Genomic DNA, 20,874 nt, shown 5'->3' on the forward strand with positions numbered 1-20,874 from the left:
ATATGTATAGCTGATTCACTTTGATATAAAGCAGAAATTAACACACCACTGTAAAGCAATTATACTCCAATAAAGATGTTAAAAAAAAAATACTGGGTCTGATGAAATTTGTTCTAGATTGTGGTGTCCAAGTGGTAGCCACTGGCCAGAGTAGCTATTTAATTAAAGTTAAGTAAAATTTGAAATTCAATGCCTCAGTCACACTAGCCACACTTCAAGTGCTCAAAAGCCACACATGGCTACCTGCTATCACACTGAGTGGCTCACATATAAACACGTCCATTTTGGAAAAATTTCTGTTGGAGAGCAGTGCTCTAAATCATACAAGTGACTGCCTTACCTGAAACATCAACCTCTGAAAAAACTACCCGTTCCTTCACTACAGCCAGCCTGTCTACTTTCTCAGCCAGTATATGATAAGTGTCTTCTGAAAAAAGCTACAAACTGATGATACCAGAAAAAGTGTGGTGTGGACTATTTTCTTCCCATTCTAGCTACTGATAAGGGTTTTTTTTTAAATGAAATATGTTTATGGTAGAAATGATTTTTATACACATTCAGATATAGATCTATCTGCCTACTATAACCAAATATAAATAACTGTGCTTGGAATTTTTAAGATATAAACAATTAACTGTATTCTGAGTTTCTGGTAAATTAACTGAATTTATTCTATGAAAATAAGGGGTTTTTGTCTTTGTTTTTTGCTTTAAAAAGTACCCAAACATTTCAGTTGAGTCCGTACCTTTACTTATATTGTTACTGTGGGTAACAAATTTTTATTACAGTGGGTAGTGCTTGTAAGCTTCATAATGAACAGTCAAAAATCATAATTCAATGTCATGAGTTACACATAGTAACACATATACATACATAATAATACAATTTGTTCTAAAACATCTGTCAGTGTTTTTTCTCTAAATCCTCACCTACATTCACACATTCACTTCATACATATTTAGGAATAGACTTTTCATTTCATGAATGAAATAATAACTCCTATTTTTCCTCCACAGGTACATTCATAGCAAAGAGTCCTACCTTCCTCTAAAGACCCAAACTTAGACACTGTATATTTTATTGGATGGTTTTTCCCAACATGTGTGGGACAGAAAACAGTAGGTCTCAAGTGAATTATTCCATGGCTAAATGAGTTGGGAAATGCTGGGTCAAAATTAAATTTTTTCTACTCAAAATTTCTAGAAACTTGAATATGCTTAATGTGAAATGGAGATATCGTATGCCCACATTTTCAAACTTACTTGACCATAAAATATAACTTATCAAATGTTCCACTCAAAAGAGTTTAGAAATATAACACTGCTCTGTAATGTTCAGGGAAAATAAAAAGTAACACAATTATGATAGTAATTCAGGGACAAGAGGAACTGAGATATTAAGAAAAGAAAGTTGTGAGCCAAAAAATGAATTTTATATTTTTAAATCACAAAAAATCAAAAGAATATTTAAAAACATGTAAAAATTATATAAAATTCAAATGTCAGTGTCCATAAACACCAGAATACAGCCTTACTCATTCATTTATGTATTCATCTATGGTTGCTCTTGCACCACAACATCATAGTTGAGTAGTTATGACATAAGTCAAATGGTTACCATCTAGCCCTTTACAGAAACTTTCTAACACATAATCTGAAGTTTTCAGTTACTGTGTTCCTCCAGAGGTAAAACTACAACACTGGAAAGAAAAAACAAATTACATTAAATATTTCGAAGAACAAATCTTCTGTCTATGTGTGTGTGTGTGTGTGTGTGTGTGTGTGTGTATGTGTGTGTGTGTATATATACATACACATACATATATTAACATATACTTTTGTATATATTAAAAATATACACTTAAATTATTCCAAAATTATGTAATAGTGTCTCCTTTTACACAAAAAGGCACATCTGACTATGGAAACACATTATTATTTTTTTATAATCCATACCTAAGGAGAAACTATCTATAAATATTCATTCCACCAGGTGGCAGATACCAGAATCATAACACAGTGCCTAAGAAAAAGCAAATAGCATTTACAGGAACTTCTTTGCATTTCAAAACCTACTAAATTACGGCAACCACTACAGAGAGATCAGATTTTTGTTGTTTTACCTTTACTTTTCTTATTAATAGTGACCCACTCCAAGGAAACATAGAAACCACTTCCTTTCATATCCAATTCCTCTTTCTCTATTCGAAGAAGCAGGGTAGCTATCGAATGTTCTTCAGCTTTCAGCAATGAGATACTGTGAATTATGATAAAAGGATTTCCAAGCTCTTCATTAAACATAATCTACAAAAAAGAAAAAAGATGACACTCACAAAAATGTATTAGATGAATGTATATGGCACAGAGGAAAAATACAGAATTCTGACAATCCAACAAATAACTCCGATACTATCCATATTTACTACAAGGATACAAAAATGAAAAAAGCCCTTAAATAAAGCTTACAAGTTTAAACCATATTGCTTGAAGAAAGAACTTTTGGAAAATATCTAATTGTTTAACAGAAAAAACTGATCAGTACTCATGGCTTAAAAACAAAGAAAACAACAGGGCATCCAAACAGCATCTAAAGGAGAAAGGGAATTAAAAGCAATCTTCTAGAAAAGAATTGTCAAGTTTAAAGAATGTTCTGTACAGGACATGAGCAAGTCAACATGCATTACTGCATCTCTTCCCCTGTCTCATCTCTGATTTATTTCTGCTTTCTTCCTCTTAGTTTCTGAATACAGTTCGTGTGTATTTGTGAGTGGGTGTGTGTATGTTTTTTTTCCTTTTGTTTTTGGTTTGGTTTGTTTTTCTTTGTTTTCTGGAAATTTACAAAGGTAAGAGTCAAAGGAATTAGAGAACAAATCACAAAAACTTTCTTGTTCTTCAAAAACAAAAGAGCCCACTTACATTTAAAAGGTATAATTCCACCAACGCTATTTAAATACTGAAGCTCCTTTTTAAAAAGCGAATCAAAGCATTATGCAAAGACACACAAAATCTTATCAAATTCTTTTTATAAGACAAACACATAATCTAAAAGACTATTATATTTTTATTAAATACCAAATAGGAGAGGTTTTAAGACTAATTTCTAAACAAGCTTTTCAAATAAATGAAAAAATAAATAGCTGAATACTAATCTGAGACAAAAATTAGCTTTTTTATTCTTTTTAAACCCATTATCTGGAATCCCCTCATATCAGCTCCTACCTGAAAGCCTTATAAAGAAAAATGTGCTTTACCCCAATGTTCACAGCAGCACTATTTACAATAGCCAAGACATGGAAGCAATCTAAATGTCTACTGACAGATGAATGGATAAAGAAGATGTGGTATACATACAATGGAATACTACTCAGCCATAAAAAAGAATGAAATAATGCCATCTGCAGCAACATGGATGGACCTAGAGAATATCATACTAAGTGAAGTAAGTCAGACAAATACCATATGACATGACTTATATGTGGAATCTAAAATATGATACAGATGAACTTACTTACGAAACAGAAACAGACTCAGACACAGAAAACAAACTTACGGCTACCAAAGGGGAAGAGGGATAAATTAGGAGTTTGGGATTAGCAGATTCAAACTACTATATATAAAACAGATAAACAACAAGATCCTACTGTATAGCATAGGGAACATATTCCGTATCTTGTAATAAACGATAATGGAAAAGAATATGAAAAAGAATATATATATGTAAAACTGAATCACTTTGCTGTATACCAGAAACTAACAAAACATTGTAAGTTAACTATATTTCAATAAAAAATAAAAGAAGGGCTTCCCTGGTGGTGCAGTGGTTGAGAGTCCGCCTGCCGATGCAGGGGACACGGGCTCGTGCCCCGGTCCGGGAGGATCTCACGTGCCGCGGAGCGGCTGGGCCCATGAGCCATGGCCTCTGGGCCTGCACGTCCGGAGCCTGTGCTCTGCAGCGGGGGAGGCCACAGCAGTGAGAGGCCCGCGTACCGCAAAATAAAAAGTAAAAGAAAATTAAAAAAAAGAAAAGTGTGCTTTAATGTCATCATTTTCTCTTTGTGTTTGAGCAACTCTGCCAAAATTATTCGAACAGTAGAGCTTTGAAATCCATTCTAAAGTCTTCCATAAGCAGGGATAAAAAACCAAAAACACCTCAAATACTCAAAACAGAGATGACAGACATGGTTTTTTATAGTTGGTTGACTGGGTTCTGCTTTTGTTTGGGGGACAAGAAGAAATAAACCACAGGGAGAAAAAACTGAAAGTTCTGCCAAGCACAAGTAGCCAGTTTACTGTTTCCTTCTCTTCTTTCTCTCTCATGAGACCAGAGGAGTAGATGTCTGGACTCTTAAAAATTCTTAGGCTGAAGTTTCCAGTCTTCTGAACAAACCTAGCAAATCAACTCTGATATTGTTGATATAGAGCACCCCCATCACATTAGAGGCCACACATTTGGAAACAGGCAGTCTTCCTTGCCTTCTTTTATTTCTCCTTCTACATTTGAGTCATCACCACCACGCTTGCTTGGCCCCCTTAGGCCCTACCATGCCCCCGTCATGCTCACCTTTAGCCTCCTCTCTTACACGAATTCCCCCAAAGTCTCGAAACTCTACTGAGTTATTTCTCTCAAAGCGACCAATATCCCTCAGTATTCCTCCCACCTCAGTAATGCCCAAGTCCCATCCCTTTCCCACTCCCCCAACCTCCCCAGAGAGTGTTGATTTCATTATGATAGTACAAATACTGAAGAGGATGTGGAGTGAATTTAAATTTTTAATTCATTTACAAAATATTATTGAAGGCCTAATATGTGCCAAGGAGATATACACAGCAGAAACCAAATGAAATATAAACCCATATGAATTTCCTTCTGGTGGAATATGTGGTGTTATTTTTAATCTGAAGGTGAACAAGGTCAGTGTGTTTCTTACTACTGAAAACCAACAGAATCCACACGGCTTGATAACAGGTAAATTCTCATTCATATCTCTCCTGCCCATCATTCTCCAAATTCCCTCCAACTATTTCAGGTAGCTGTGCTATATACCACATTGCCTCAGCAAGAAAAAAAAAAAAAAAAAGTTATTACTGGAGGCCAGAACAGAAAATGTCACAATGTCCAATAACTATTTGAAACGGTGACTACAAAGGCCCCCTATAAACAGGCTATTGTTGTTCTGATAATTTACTGTGTTTTTTGTTTAGTTTTTTGAACATACTACAATTTGGAAGTATAGCATTTGGTATAACTTAGTAAGAAAGGTAAACCACTAAGGCTTTCTTGGTTTTTCTCAAATAATTAAAGCCTGGTCTTTGTAGGCATCTATTGGTCTGATAAAAATATTTTATAAGATGTAAAATATTAAATTTATATCGCTTTAGCTACCCAGAACAAAAGGCCACCTGCTGAGATTTAGACAGTAGCAATATCACATTGTACTTATTAGCACAACTCAGTGTCATTCTTCTCTACCTTCAAAAACTGTGGCTCTAGAGAAAATAATTCCATATTTATTACTATTAAAATCCTAACACCTGCCCCTCAGATTTAAGTCTGTTACATTGTTTTTAAAAAACTGAAGTAAAAATGACATCTTGGAGACTGGTACGTAACTATAGTTATTTATTCTACAGTATATTTTTCTAAGTTGGGAATACTCTGGTATAGTTACTATTTGACCAGTTTAAACATACCAGACAGTTAGCAGAGTGGTGCAGCAGTGTGCTGGGCCCTTAAACATACCAGCAAATAAAACAAGAGTAGAGGAGAAAAGACATGACAATGCAATTTTCTGGCCAACTCTTCAAGAAGAAGAAGGTGGCAGCATCATTGCTTAGTGTACTGCTTTACACTTATAAAACACTCAATAGGTATTTGCTGAAAAGCAAATGCAATTCTTGACAACTGCACGCACCCCAGATCAAAACAGGAATAGCTAATATATCAGTTTCATAAAAGGTATACATTTTATAATTTAACTTAAAAAGATATCCAAAACATTATATATTATAAAAATCAAGAGGTCACATGTAAACTATCCCTAAAAAAGTGTTATTTCAAAATCATTAAGTTCTAATTTGAATATACTTTCCAGACTTTGCTAAGTCTAAAGAAGAAAAAAAAAAACCTCACCTCCCATTTTTCAGAAGCACTATTTCCACGTTCACCCGTTCCAATGAGATACAATCTTCCAGTTCCATCTGACAAGGTAACCCAAGTAGAAGATGTGAAATGCATGGATGCGCAAAGGCGATTGTCATATGCTATCAAATCTGTAGGAAGTCGAAACACCTCTCGTGGTTTTCCTAAGGCAGTGTCCTAAAAAGAAACCAAACATTATAAATGAATCCCGCCCTCTCTGTGACCCATACACGCACAGAATAAATATCTCCAGTGCACTGGTTACGCTCCTCTTCAAGAGTAGGTGCCTAATTCCCCTGCCTTTCAGTGTGAGCTGTCCCACTGACTCACTTCGAAGAAATAAAAGTGATGGTATGTGACTTCTTGGACTCGGTCATAAAAGACTTTACATCTTCTATCTTGCTTTCTCTTGGATTGCACATGGCAGACACACATGAGGAGGAAGTGAGGGCTCCTGACAAAAACCAGCACCCTGTGAGTGCATCATTTTGGGAGTGTACACTTTAGCCCTAGTAAAGCCTTCAGATCACTGCAGTCTTGGCTGACACCTTGGCTACATTCTCTTGAGAAACCCTGGAACAGAACCACCCAGCTAAGCCACTCTGATATCTCACTGAAACTGTGAGATGACAAACATTTGTTTCAAGTCACTAAGCTCTGAAGTAAGTTGTTACACAGCAATATGGCAGAAAACTAATACAATGCAGTAATCTAGTCTTCATTCTTCTAAGTTTAAAATTAATGATCAGTATTTTTAACTAATTGGAAATACTGCATCATGTTCTAAATGCCGACACGGACATTCCTGTGGTATGAAAATGCTGTATTATGTTATTAACAGCTTGGGTTTTTGTTGACACATTTTTATCATGTATATGTCCTTACAATATAAAGTTGTAAGATGGATTACACATCATTAAAATGTTTTACAAGAAAATATATAAAAAGGGCTACAACTGAGAAAATAAACTTCCTCTCATACACCAAACTGTATTCAATTCAATTAATTTTTTTTAAATTAATTAATTCATTTAGTTTTGGCTGTGCTGGGTCTTCGTTTCTGTGCGAGGGCTTTCTCTAGTTGTGGCAAGCGGGGGCCACTCTTCATCGCGGTGCGCGGCTCTCTCACTATCACGGCCTCTCCCGTTGTGGAGCACAGGCTCCAGACGCGCAGGCTCAGTAGTTGTGGCTCACGGGCCTAGTTGCTCCGCAGCATGTGGGATCTTCCCAGACCAGGGCTCGAACCCGTGTCCCCTGCATTGGCAGGCAGATTCTCAACCACTGTGCCACCAGGGAAGCCCCCAATTAATTTTTTATTGTTGCTTTAGTTTTTAGTTAACAGGTTTTCCTGCAGTACAAAAATAATCCTTGATTCATGTATTTCATTCCCTACTCCTAGAACTGTTTAGATCAATATATGTACATATTAAAAAAAATTAAACTATGTCCTTATTAGCCTCAAGTTTTTTAGTGACCCACTGTTTCTTTCTAAAGCATGCAATTTTCTTTAAAACAGCAACTTTCCTTCTTTCTGTACTCATATTTTACTGATTTACATAATATTGCATTAAATAATGAAAATGCAACGACAAACACAGCTGGCATAAAGTTTTTAGAATGACAAAATCTGGGTATTAGTGATGTAAAGCTCAACTAACAGAAACAGAATTGTAACAGCATAGTACCGAGTAGCCTACTGGCAATAAACATTAAGCTTACAGTGGTCTTCAGTCAGTATGTTATTCAAAGAGAATAGAGAATATCAGTTAACCCAGTTAGTTAAGTGAAGGTCAAGTAAGAGAAATTTTACTGCAGGCTGATGTCTACGTAGGCATTTAGAACATGATGTGGTATTTCCAATTATTGTGAAGGAAATGGACTGGTCAACAAATGATAGTGGAACACTAGGGACCTTTAGGGAAAAAATTACACAAAAATATTCCTTACTCCAGATAGATTAATAAAATAAATGTCTTAAGGGAAAAGTAAAATAACTGTGCTAGAAGATTAATAATGTTTTAATAATCTCAAGGTGGAGAAAGCCTTCCTATGTAAATAAAAGACATATAGGAGGTAGAGAGAGAAATACTTGCCACAAATATAAAGCAGTACTAATATCTATAACATACGAAGTACCCTTAAAACTCAACAAGAAAGACAAGCTTATTAAAATTTTTTTAATGGGAAAAGAATATGAACAGGAAAACTATGGCTTTAAAAAAAATGAGCAAAATGCTCAAACTCACTAGTAAAAAAAATATATGATTAAAATAATAAGATATCTCTATTAGCCAGAAAAAAAAAATATCAGACTGTTAATGTCTATTCTTGGCTAAGGTGCCCTGTTGGTGGGAACAGAAATAAGTATAGGCTTTCAGCAATGATTATAAATCAAATTTTATCATGCATTATATACCATTTAATATAATTCCACTTCTAGGAATTTATATTATAAGAATACTTGCACATGTACACTAAGATCCATATAATGAGAATGTTTATTTTAACGATGAAAATGAAAAGCTGTGTCAATAAAAACTAAGATACAACCTAGCTATTTATCAACATTAAGTAAGAAAATGGCAGCCCTTGGCATCCCAGTGCTAGCCTGGTAGTATCAGCTAGGCCTTGGTTTTGCTATGAGCTGGTGACACTAACAGCTATGTTCTCCTGATGAACATAAACAACTTCACAGAACATCGTCATCAGACAAGGCCGCTGTGTGACCTCTGTCACCATAACAGAACAAGACAAAAACAGCTTCACCCTGTAATGGTATCTGAACACAGATAAAACATGTACATTGCCAAAGCTACAAACAGGACCCTAATCCATGCCACTATTACTAACCACAGCTTGAGCCTTGGCCCAGTCTTCTTCCCTCCTTCTGGATAAGACTTATTAAGATATCCATCATGGAATTATCCAGTTTCCTAACAGTATCCAATCCAGAGCAAAGCCCCAGTCTCTTAAATCCTCCCCTCAAATCATCTAATATAAGCTCAATCCTACAATAAGTCCTTTCTAACATCTTCTGAGATACCCTATGGTTCCGCATGGTATGCATTCTCCTCTGCTGAGAAAAGTAATAAATCCAATGTGTTCAACTATAGATGTGTACCTGGCATCACTGTCTGGAGAGCATTGGCAGAGGAATGGTTAACTGTGGAATAATCATCCTTTGGAATACCAAATAACTGTTAAATATACTGAAGTAGATTTACAATACATCAAAAAGATCACGAAGATAATAACTGGGAAAAAAGATGCAGAATATGTATAAATCCATGTACGTTGAAACAAACACTGCGATATGACAGCACAGAGTAAGCTGTAGACAGACACGTGCTATTCTGTTAATAGCGTTTACTATTAGGAAAATGAGATCAAAGTGCAACTGGTGGTAAGGGAGATTGGGGGTAAAGAAGAATTTTCCATTACTGCTTCAAATACATTGCTTGACTGTTTTTTTTTCCATATTGAATAATTTACGTGTGATATACATAATTAAAGGATGTGAATAAGATAAAATAAAATGGAACTTCTTCCTCAGAATAGTTGTTTCAAAGTAAAAGTTTCTAGTGGTCTCCTCCATTACATGCTCTTCACTATGTCTAATCTAGGGAAGCATTATTAGGAAGCCACTATTCTTCATTTCATATTCAATTATAAAGGTGGCTTTAAGCCATCTTCTTTTAAATACAAGGTTCCACATAACTGAGATTGCTAGGTACCTAATTATCAGATAAATGAGTGCAATATCTAGTAGAATGATTAAGATATTCAAGTCTATAAATGTAAAGCCAAAATTAAATTAAAATTCAAAAGAAAACATACAGTATCTTAAAGTTATATGATAGTTTATGTGAAAGAACCTAAATGTTCCTGATTTTTGAAAACTAATTCTCAAAGAGTACATTTTAATTTTAAATGGACTGTACCAATAAAATATTTTCTTGTGTAAATTAGAGTACTAAATTATTTCTGAATAACCTTCAATAACAGTTTTACAGTGTCCTAATAATAAAGCTTTACGTAATGTGCATCTATAATGTCCTGGTCCCACCCAATCATTTTCTTCCTCCAGCCAAAAAAAAAATTAACGTAACTATGTTCAAACCTGTTGAAAATCATTCTAACATTTCACAGGTGAATTGCAAATGAATTAAAATTTCATTGATAAATGGAGCACTTATTGAATGACTACAATGTACAGTATTGTATTAAATAAGTGCTTTGACTTGTTGCCATCTCATTTAATTATTTCCAAACCCTATGAAGTTGAAATTATTATCCCACTTTAAGAAGATAAAGAACTCTGTGCAAAAAGATTAAATAATTTGCCTGGAATTCCACTGCTAGAAAATGGCAGGGCCAATATTCAAATCTTGGTTGACCACACTCCAAAAGCTGGTCTTTCCTGTATTCCACACTTTCTTGAGAAAAAACCAATTCTCAAGTTTTTCTAAACAAATGATACCCCAGAACTCAATGCAACTTATAGAATAACTCCCCATCCCGCCAAAAAAAAAAAACCCTAATATGAACGAAACTACCATATTCAGTTTTTCTTTCAGGCTAATATATTACGCAGTATTTTAATTAGATTTCTGAGTCAACAAAACATAATACAAAAATCTCAATGTCCACATATTGTATATAAGTGACACTAAACAGTAAATAAGTACTGTTTTCATAAACTGTACATATTTATGAAAACATCTCAAAACCATTTGGGGATCTCTTAGTTACAACTACAAGGAGACAAGCTCTGAACTAACAAAGCATTTTTCTAATACATGTACATTTACAGAAAACACTATTCAAAAAACTGGTCAAGCTAAATTAAATAAGGATGCCATTTACTAGTATTATTAGACATTGACATTTAAAATTTTGCCCTTTTAAAAGGGAGTGATCTTTTTCTGGAGAAAGGCTTTTATCACTAATAACTATTAATTTTATTTGGAAGAAAAAAAAAAGTCTTCCTTTTTCTGCCCCCACCGTTTTTTTTTTTTTTTTTGCTAAAGCTTTAAGGAAGGGTGTTTTAAATTAATTGCAATTTGACTGAGTAACATCTTTATGTACCACAAAGCTTTCAATAATGCATTAAGCACACACAGTTCCAAGAACTTACTCCACTCGTTTTTCTTTAACCAGGTAAATTACTGGCTCCCTATTAATAAATTCAGCTGTAGAAAATAAGCTAGATTCAGGTCTAGATAAGAACATATTGGCATACAACTGAGCTGGACTAACAAGCAACCTCACAAATGCATGCTTCAAATGGAATCCAGTAACTCTCCTCTCCATCTTTACATGCAATTTAAAGAGGCACCACAAGATGACGCTCTTCTTTAGTAGCAAAAACATGAGTTTTTCAGATAAACGGAAAAATAAATTAGGACAAAATTAATTCCGTAAATATTAAGAAACAGAACACATTACTTTAAAATAAGCCCTAATATCATCATAAAATGACAAAATAATAAAGAACCAAATTTTAAAACACAATTTATTTTTCTTTCCTAAGGAATTTTCTACTTCCTAACTGTACTTCCTCCCAATTGACATTTCTCTAAAATTAACAATTGTAAACCACAAGTTAGACTGACTTAGAAGTGTAATGCCTCTATAAACCTGTGTGTTGAACTGCTGCCACCTGCTGGCTCCTGACAAACCTAACGGTCAAGCAACTTGTCGATTTCCTTTCTTGGGCCCTACAGCCTTCATCTTGACCACAATAGTGTTTAGCCCAGATTAACATGGATGGTCATTTTTGTAAATCAGCCACAAGAAAAGAACCTCTCTGGGATTTGTGCATGTGTGCCTTTGACTCAAAAAAAAAAAAAAAAAAATCAGACAATAAAATGTATCTTAGAACTGTTTTCTGCTTTAAAAAGTCAATGAGTATCTAGCAGCCAATACTCTCCACCTGCCACCACCACAGTTCAAAGAGCAAGTCAATTTCCTTTGTTGCTGATCAGAAAAATAATAACAGATTATTCCAATCTGAAACTATTCCAGTTCCAAAAAGCTCTCCAATTCAAGGAAGCCAGAAAAAAACTTTAATCAAAATCTGACAGATATCAACAAAATCAAAACCAAAAACCAATATAACTTGTGAAAACAAATACAAATATTACAAATGTCAGCAAATAGAAACCAATAATGTATCAAAAGAATAACACACTCTAACCAAAAATAATTTATTCCAGGAACTTAAGGAATTACGAAATTAATTTTAAAACTACAATATATCAATTTAATTCACTACACTGACAAATTAATAAAAGGCACACAATCATTAATAGGTGGGTTCTGAAAAGGCATGCAATAAAATTCAGCAGGCATAATAAAAACATTAAACAGAAACAGAAACTCAGACTTCCGGGAAGATGGCGGAAGAGTAAGACGCGGAGATCACCTTCCTCTCCACAGATACACCAAAAATACATCTACGCGTGGAACAACTCCTACGGAGCACCTACTGAACGCTGGCAGAAGACCTCAGACCTCCCAAAAGGCAAGGAACCCCCCACGTACCTGGTTAGGGCAAAAGAAAAAACTAAACAGAGACAAAAGGATAGGGACGGGTCCTGCACCAGCGGGAGAGAGCTGTGAAGGAGGAAAAGTGTCCACACACTAGGAAGCCCCTTCGCGGGTGGAGACTTCGGGAGGCGGAGTGGGGGAGCTTGGGGGCCGCGGAGGAGAGCACAGCAACAGGGGTGCGGAGGGCAAAGCGGACAGATTCCAGCGCAGAGGATCGGGCCGACCGGCACTCACCAGCCGAGAGGCTTGTCTGCTCGCCCGCTGGGGCGGGCGGGACTGGGAGCTGAGGCTCCGGCTTTTGTCGGAGCGCCGGGAGAGGACTGAGGTTGGCGGCGTAAACACAGCCTGCGGGGCGTTGGTGCGCCGCGGCTGGCCGGGAGAGAGTCCGGGGAGGGGTCTGGACCTGCCGAAGAGGCAAGAGACTTTTACGTCCCTCTTTGTTTCCTGGTGCACGAGGAGAGGGGATTAAGAACGCTGCTTGAGAGAGCTCCAGGGACGGGCGCGAGCCGCGGCTAAGAGTGCGGAGCCCAGAGACGGACATGGGACGCTAGGGCCGCTGCTGCCGCCGCCAGGAGGCCTGTGTGCGAACGCAGGTCACTAGCCACACGCCCTTCCGGGGAGCCTGTGCAGCCCGCCACTGCCAGGGTCCCGGGATCCAGGGACGGCTCCCCCGGGAGAGCGCACGGCGCGCCTCAGGCTGCAGCGTCACGCCGGCCTCTGCCGCTGCAGGCCCGCCCCGCACTCCGTGACCCTCCCTACCCCCCGGCCTGGGTGAGCCAGAGCCTCCGAATCAGCGGCTCCTTTAACCCCGTCCTGTCTGAGCAAAGAACAGACGCCCTCCGGCGACCTACACGCACAGGCGGGGCCAAATCCAAAGCTGAGCCCCTGGGAACTGTGAGAACAAAGAAGAGAAAGGGAAATCTCTCCCAGAAGCCTCAGAAGCAGCGGATTAAAGCTCCACAATCAACTTGATATACCCTGCATCTGTGGAATACCTGAATAGACAACGAATCATCCCAAATTAAGGAGCCCTGTGGATGAAAGGCTCTTGGTGCTGCAGCCAGGAGTCAGTGCTGTGCCTCTGAGGTGGGAGAGCCAACTTCAGGACACTGGTCCACAAGAGGCCTCCCAGCTGCACATAATATCAAACAGCAAAAATCTCCGAGAGATCTCCATCTCAACGCCAGCACCCAGCTTCACTCAACGACCAGCAAGCTACAGTGCTGGACATCCTATGCCAAACAACTAGCAGGACAGGAACACAACCCCACCCATTAGCAGAGAGGCTGCCCAAAATCATAATAAGTCTACAGACACCCCAAAACACACCACCAGACGTGGACCTGCCCACCAGAAAGACAAGATCCAGCCTCATCCACCAGAACACAGGCACTAGTCCCCTCCACCAGGAAGCCTACACAACCCACTGAACCAACCTTAGCCACTGGGGACAGACACAAAAAACAACAGGAACTACGAACCTTCAGCCTGCAAAAAAGGAGACCCCAAACACAGTAAGATAAGCAAAATGAAAAGACAGAAAAACACACAGCAGATGAAGGAGCAAGATAAAAACCCACCAGACCTAACAAATGAAGAGGAAATAGGCAGTCTACCTGAAAAAGAATTCAGAATAATGATAGTAAGGTTAATCCAAAATCTTGGAGATAGAATGGACAATAGAATGGACAAATTGCAAGAATCAGTTAACAAGGACCTAGAAGAACTAAAGATGAAACAAGCAACGATGAACAACACAATAAATGAAATTAAAAGTACTCTAGATGGGATCAATAGCAGAATAACTGAGGCAGAAGAACGGATAAGTGACCTGGAAGATAAAATAGTGGAAATAACTACTGCAGAGCAGAATAAAGAAAAAAGAATGAAAAGAACTGAGGACAGTCTCAGAGACCTCTGGGACAACATTAAACGCACCAACATTCGAATTATAGGGGTTCCAGAAGAAGAAGAGAAAAAGAAAGGGACTGAGAAAATATTTGAAGAGATTATAGTTGAAAACTTCCCTAATATGGGAAAGGAAATAGTTAATCAAGTCCAGGAAGCACAGAGAGTCCCATACAGGATAAATCCAAGGAGAAATACGCCAAGACACATATTAATCAAACTGTCAAAAATTAAATACAAAGAAAACATATTAAAAGCAGCAAGGGAAAAACAACAAATAACACACAAGGGAATCCCCATAAGGTTAACAGCTGATCTTTCAGCAGAAACTCTGCAAGCCAGAAGGGAGTGGCAGGACATATTGAAAGTGATGAAGGAGAAAAACCTGCAACCAAGATTACTCTACCCAGCAAGGATCTCATTCAGATTTGATGGAGAAATTAAAACCTTTACAGACAAGCAAAAGCTGAGAGACTTCAGCACCACCAAACCAGCTCTACAACAACTGCTAAAGGAACTTCTCTAGGCAAGAAACACAAAAGAAGGAAAGGACCTACAATAACGAACCCAAAACAATTAAGAAAATGGGAATAGGAACACACATATCGATAATTACCTTAAATGTAAATGGACTAAATGCTCCCACCAAAAGACACAGATTGGCTGAATGGATACAAAAACAAGACCCATATATTTGCTGTCTACAAGAGACCCACTTCAGACCTAGAGACACATACAGACTGAAAGTAAGGGGATGGAAAAAGGTATTTCATGCAAATGGAAACCAAAAGAAAGCTGGAGTAGCAATTCTCATATCAGACAAAATAGACTTTAAAACAAAGACTATTAGAAGAGACAAAGAAGGACACTACATAATGATCAAGGGATCGATCCAAGAGGAAGATATAACAATTGTAACTATTTATGCACCCAACATAGGTGCACCTCAATACATAAGGCAAATACTGACAACCATAAAAGGGGAAATCGACAGTAACACATTCATAGTAGGGGACTTTAACACCCCACTTTCACCAATGGACAGATCATCCAAAATGAAAATAAATAGGGAAACACAAGCTTTAAATGATACATTAAATGAGATGGAGTTAATTGATATTTATAGGACACTCCATCCAAAAACAACAGAATACACATTTTTCTCAAGTGCTCATGGAACATTCTCCAGGATAGATCATATCTTGGGTCACAAATCAAGCCTTGGTAAATTTAAGAAAATTGAAATTGTATCAAGTATCTTTTCTGACCACAACGCCATGAGACTAGATATCAATTACAGGAAAAGATCTGTAAAAAATACAAACACATGGAGGCTAAACAATACACTACTTAATAATGAAGTGATCACTGAAGAAATCAAAGAGGAAATCAAAAAATACCTAGAAACAAATGACAATGGAGACACAACGACCCAAAACCTGTGGGATGCAGCAAAAGCAGTTCTAAGGGGGAAGTTTATAGCAATACAAGCCCACCTTAAGAAGCAGGAAACATCTCGAATAAACAACCTAACCTTGCACCTCAAGCAATTAGAGAAAGAAGAACAAAAAAACCCCAAAGCTAGCAGAAGGAAAGAAATCATAAAAATCAGATCAGAAATAAATGAAAAAGAAATGAAGGAAACAATAGCAAAGATCAATAAAACTAAAAGCTGGTTCTTTGAGAAGATAAACAAAATAGATAAACCACTAGCCAGACTGATCAAGAAAAAAAGGGAGAAGACTCAAATCAATAGAATTAGAAATGAAAAAGGAGAGGTAACAACTGACACTGCAGAAATAAAAGAGATCATGAGAGATTACTACAAGCAACTCTATGCCAATAAAATGGACAATCTGGAAGAAATGGACAAATTCTTAGAAATGCACAACCTGCCAAGACTGAATCAGGACGAAATAGAAAATATGAACAGACCAATCACAAGCACTGAAATTGAAACTGTGATTAAAAATCTTCCAAGAAAGAAAAGCCCAGGCCCAGATGGCTTCACAGGCGAATTCTATCAAACATTTAGAGAAGAGCTAACACCTATCCTTCTCAAACTCTTCCAAAATATAGCAGAGGGAGGAACACTCCCAAATTCCTTCTACGAGGCCACCATCACCTTGATACCAAAACCAGACAAGGATGTCACAAAGAAAGAAAACTACAGGCCAATATCACTGATGAACATAGATGCAAAAATCCTCAACAAAATACTAGCAAACAGAATCCAACAGCACATTAAAAGGATCATACACCATGATCAAGTGGGGTTTATTCCAGGAATGCAAGGATTCTTCAATATACGCAAATCTATCAATGTGATAAACCATATGATCATCTCAATAGATGCAGAGAAAGCTTTTGACAAAATTCAACACCCATTTATGATAAAAACCCTGCAGAAAGTAGGCATAGAGGGAACTTTCCTCAACATAATAAAGGCCATATATGACAAGCCCACAGCAAACATCATCCTCAATGGTGAAAAACTGAAAGCATTTCCACTAAGATCAGGAACAAGACAAGGTTGCCCACTCTCACCACTCTTAGTCAACATAGTTTTGGAAGTTTTAGCCACAGCAATCAGAGAAGAAAAGGAAATAAAAGGAATCCAAATCGGAAAAGAAGAAGTAAAGCTGTCACTGTTTGCAGATGATATGATCCTATACATAGAGAACCCTAAAGATGCTACCAGAAAACTACTAGAGCTAATCAATGAATTTGGTAAAGTGGCAGGATACAAAATTAATGCACAGAAATCTCTGGCATTCCTATATACTAATGATGAAAAATCTGAAAGTGAAATCAAGAAAACACTCCCATTTACCATTGCAACAAAAAGAATAAAATATCTAGGAATAAACCTACCTAAGGAGACAAAAGATCTGTATGCAGAAAATTATAAGACACTGATGAAAGAAATTAAAGATGATACCAATATATGGAGAGATATACCATGTTCTTGGATTGGAAGAATCAACATTGTGAAAATGACTCTACTACCCAAAGCAATCTATAGATTCAATGCAATCCCTATCAAACTACCACTGGCATTTTTCACAGAACTAGAACAAAAACTTTTGCAATTTGTATGGAAACACAAAAGACCCCGAATAGCCAAAGCAATCTTGAGAACGAAAGAAGGAACTGGAGGAATCAGGCTCCCTGGCTTCAGACTATACTACAAAGCTACAGTTATCAAGACGGTATGGTACTGGCACAAAAACAGAAAGATAGATCAATGGAACAGGATAGAAAGCCCAGAGATAAAACCCACGCACATATGGTCACCTTATCTTTGATAAAGGAGGCAGAAATGTACAGTGGAGAAAGGACAGCCTCTTCAGTAAGTGGTGCTGGGAAAACTGGACAGGTATATGTAAAAGTATGAGATTAGATCACTCCCTAACACCATACACAAAAATAAGCTCAAAATGGATTAAAGACCTAAATGTAAGGCCAGAAACTATCAAACTCTTAGAGGAAAACATAGGCAGAACACTCTATGACATAAATCACAGCAAGGTCCTTTTTGACCCACCTCCTAGAGAAATGGAAATAAAAACAAAAGTAAACAAATGGGACCTAATGAAACTTAAAAGCTTTTGCGCAGCAAAGGAAACCATAAAGACGACCAAAAGACAACCCTCAGAATGGGAGAAAATATTTGCAAATGAAGCAACTGACAAAGGATTAATCTCCAAAATTTATAAGCAGCTCATGCAGCTTAATAACAGAAAAACAAACAACCCAATCCAAAAATGGGCAGAAGACCTAAATAGACATTTCTCCAAAGAAGATATACAGAGTGCCAACAAACACATGAAAGAATGCTCAACATCACTAATCATTAGAGAAATGCAAATCAAAACTACAATGAGATATCATCTCACACCAGTCAGAATGGCCATCATCAAAAAATCTAGAAACAATAAATGCTGGAGAGGGTGTGGAGAAAAGGGAACCCTCTTACACTGTTGGTGGGAATGTAAATTGATACAGCCACTGTGGAGAACAGTATGGAGGTTCCTTAAAAAGCTACAAATAGAACTACCATATGACCCAGCAATCCCACTACTGGGCATATACCCTGAGAAAACCATAATTCAAAAAGAGTCATGTACCAAAATGTTCATTGCAGCTCTATTTACAATAGCCCAGAGATGGAAACAACCTAAGTGTCCATCATCGGATGAATGGATAAAGAAGATGTGGCACATATATACAATGGAATATTACTCAGCCATAAAAAGAGACGAAATTGAGCTATTTGTAATGAGGTGGATAGACCTAGAGTCTGTTATACAGAGTGAAGTAAGTCAGAAAGAGAGAGACAAATACCGTATGCTAACACATATATATGGAATTTAAAAAAAAAAAAAAGTCATGAAAAACCTAGGGGTGAAACAGGAATAAAGACACAGACTTACTAGAGAATGGACTTGAGACTATGGGGAGGGGGAAGGGTAAACGGTGACAAAGCGATAAAGAGGCATGGACATATATACACTACGAAACGTAAGGTAGATAGCTAGGGGGAAGCAGCCGCATAGCACAGGGAGATCAGCTCGTTGCTTTGTGACTGCCTGGAGGGGTGGGATAGGGAGGGTGGGAGGGAGGGAGACGCAAGCGGGAAGAGATATGGGAATATATGTATATATATAACTGATTCATTTTGTTGTGAAGCTGAAACTAACATACCATTGTAAAGCAATTATACTCCAAAAAAGAAACAGAAACTCAAAGAAGCAACTTTAGAACAATAAAAGCTATTTATCTAAAACTGACAATAAGTATTCTCTTAATTTAAAAGCCATTACAATTAAAATCAAAAGCTAAACAGGGATACTTGCAGTCCACATTATTATTCAACATTGTCTCAGGGGTTCTGTCTACTAACCTCAATAAGACAAAAATAAAATGACGCAGGAATGTTATTTCTACTTTCATAAATACTGGAAAAGGAGAGATAAAACCATTTCCTTTTGCTAAGGATGGAACTGTCTATGTACTTTGAAAACCTAAATGGGAGTAGGTAAAAATTACTCAATTGTCAAATAAGGTGACTGCTTATACAACAAATTGTGTTTATCAATAAGCATCTAGGAAAGAAAACAAAAAACTATATTAATGAGAGGCAGAAACCATAAAATATTCAAGAATAAACTTAATAAGCATAAGATCAAGGGAAAACTATAAAACTCTTACTTAAGGACATAAAAGAAGATCTAAATAAATGAAAGGACATACCATGTTCTTGGGTAAAAAAAAAAAAAAGCCAATTCTCCCCAACAAAACAAACTACCCACTCTAGCAAAACACTGGAGATTTCTCTAATGAAAGTTTTAACTAGACTGACTCTGGCCATCAGGCCTAGCTAAGCACAGGGGTAAAGGACACCAATGAAAGAAAACAGAGGAATTAGCAAATCCCCACATATTAAAAGATGAGACTACAAGCTCTTTTCTTTCCTTTGGATCCCAGAAAGCCAAAATCAGGCCTTAATGCTTCTCAGACAAGAAACCAGAGGACTCCTCTCTGAGGACACCTGCCAGCCCAGGAGATATAACTTACAAAAACTAACATTCAGGTCAGGGGATTCTCACTCAAACATACAGTTGTCACTTAACAGTTGGGGAAAAAAACAAAAAAGGTATATATAGGTATATGGTAGGTCTTTTTGATAGAGGGTCTAATAAACTATTTTTAGAGTGGGTATTATATCTTTTTGACTAAATAATTCAAGGACTTTGTAATCCAATTGCTAAAAAGAGAATACATATGAAGTGCTAAAAGAATTCAGGGATGAGAATGACAACTGAGAACTAGGAAAGAATGCACCTTTTAGAAACTTTCCCAGAAGTCATGCATTCTAAATTATAGTTTCCTTATTGCTTTCGAAGAGGAAAAAAAAACACAACTTTCCAATTTTACCAGGAAACTAAACAAATTTAAATGTACACTATAATTAGGAAGATGTACATTGCTTTGAACATGTACAAACATACAAAAGATGTTGTTATTTCAATGTTAAGTTCAAATTGGGGAAGAGAGGGAAGGAAGCTGTTCATATTCTACTGTAAATTAATAAGCTGGAAGAGACTTTACTTTGTATACTGCAGCATTCCCAGTGCCTACAATAATGCATAACATATAGCAAGTATTCAATAAACATTTTGAATGTTGAATGAATAGTATTAAATTAGACTATGTGACTGAGTTAGGCTCCATAAGTAAATATTCTTAAAGAATATCCAGATTTTAGATTTG

At 37.0% G+C, this 20,874-nt stretch overlaps 1 protein-coding gene across 2 annotated transcripts in view; it reads right to left on the reverse strand.

Moving 5' to 3' along the window:
• NUDCD1 (NudC domain containing 1) overlaps positions 1 to 20,874 on the reverse strand; it is a 97,301-nt gene that overhangs the window by 55,642 nt on the left and 20,785 nt on the right. For both annotated transcript variants that reach the window (XM_059995068.1, XM_059995067.1), the window contains exons 3-4: positions 6,130 to 6,315; positions 2,123 to 2,303 (exon numbers count right to left, since the gene is read on the reverse strand). In XM_059995068.1, coding sequence (XP_059851051.1) covers positions 2,123 to 2,303; positions 6,130 to 6,315 — 367 coding nt within the window. The remainder of the gene's footprint in view (positions 1 to 2,122; positions 2,304 to 6,129; positions 6,316 to 20,874) is intronic.

Source organism: Delphinus delphis, chromosome 17 (assembly GCF_949987515.2).
Source record: "Delphinus delphis chromosome 17, mDelDel1.2, whole genome shotgun sequence".
In the NCBI taxonomy this organism is placed as follows: Eukaryota; Metazoa; Chordata; class Mammalia; order Artiodactyla; family Delphinidae; genus Delphinus; species Delphinus delphis.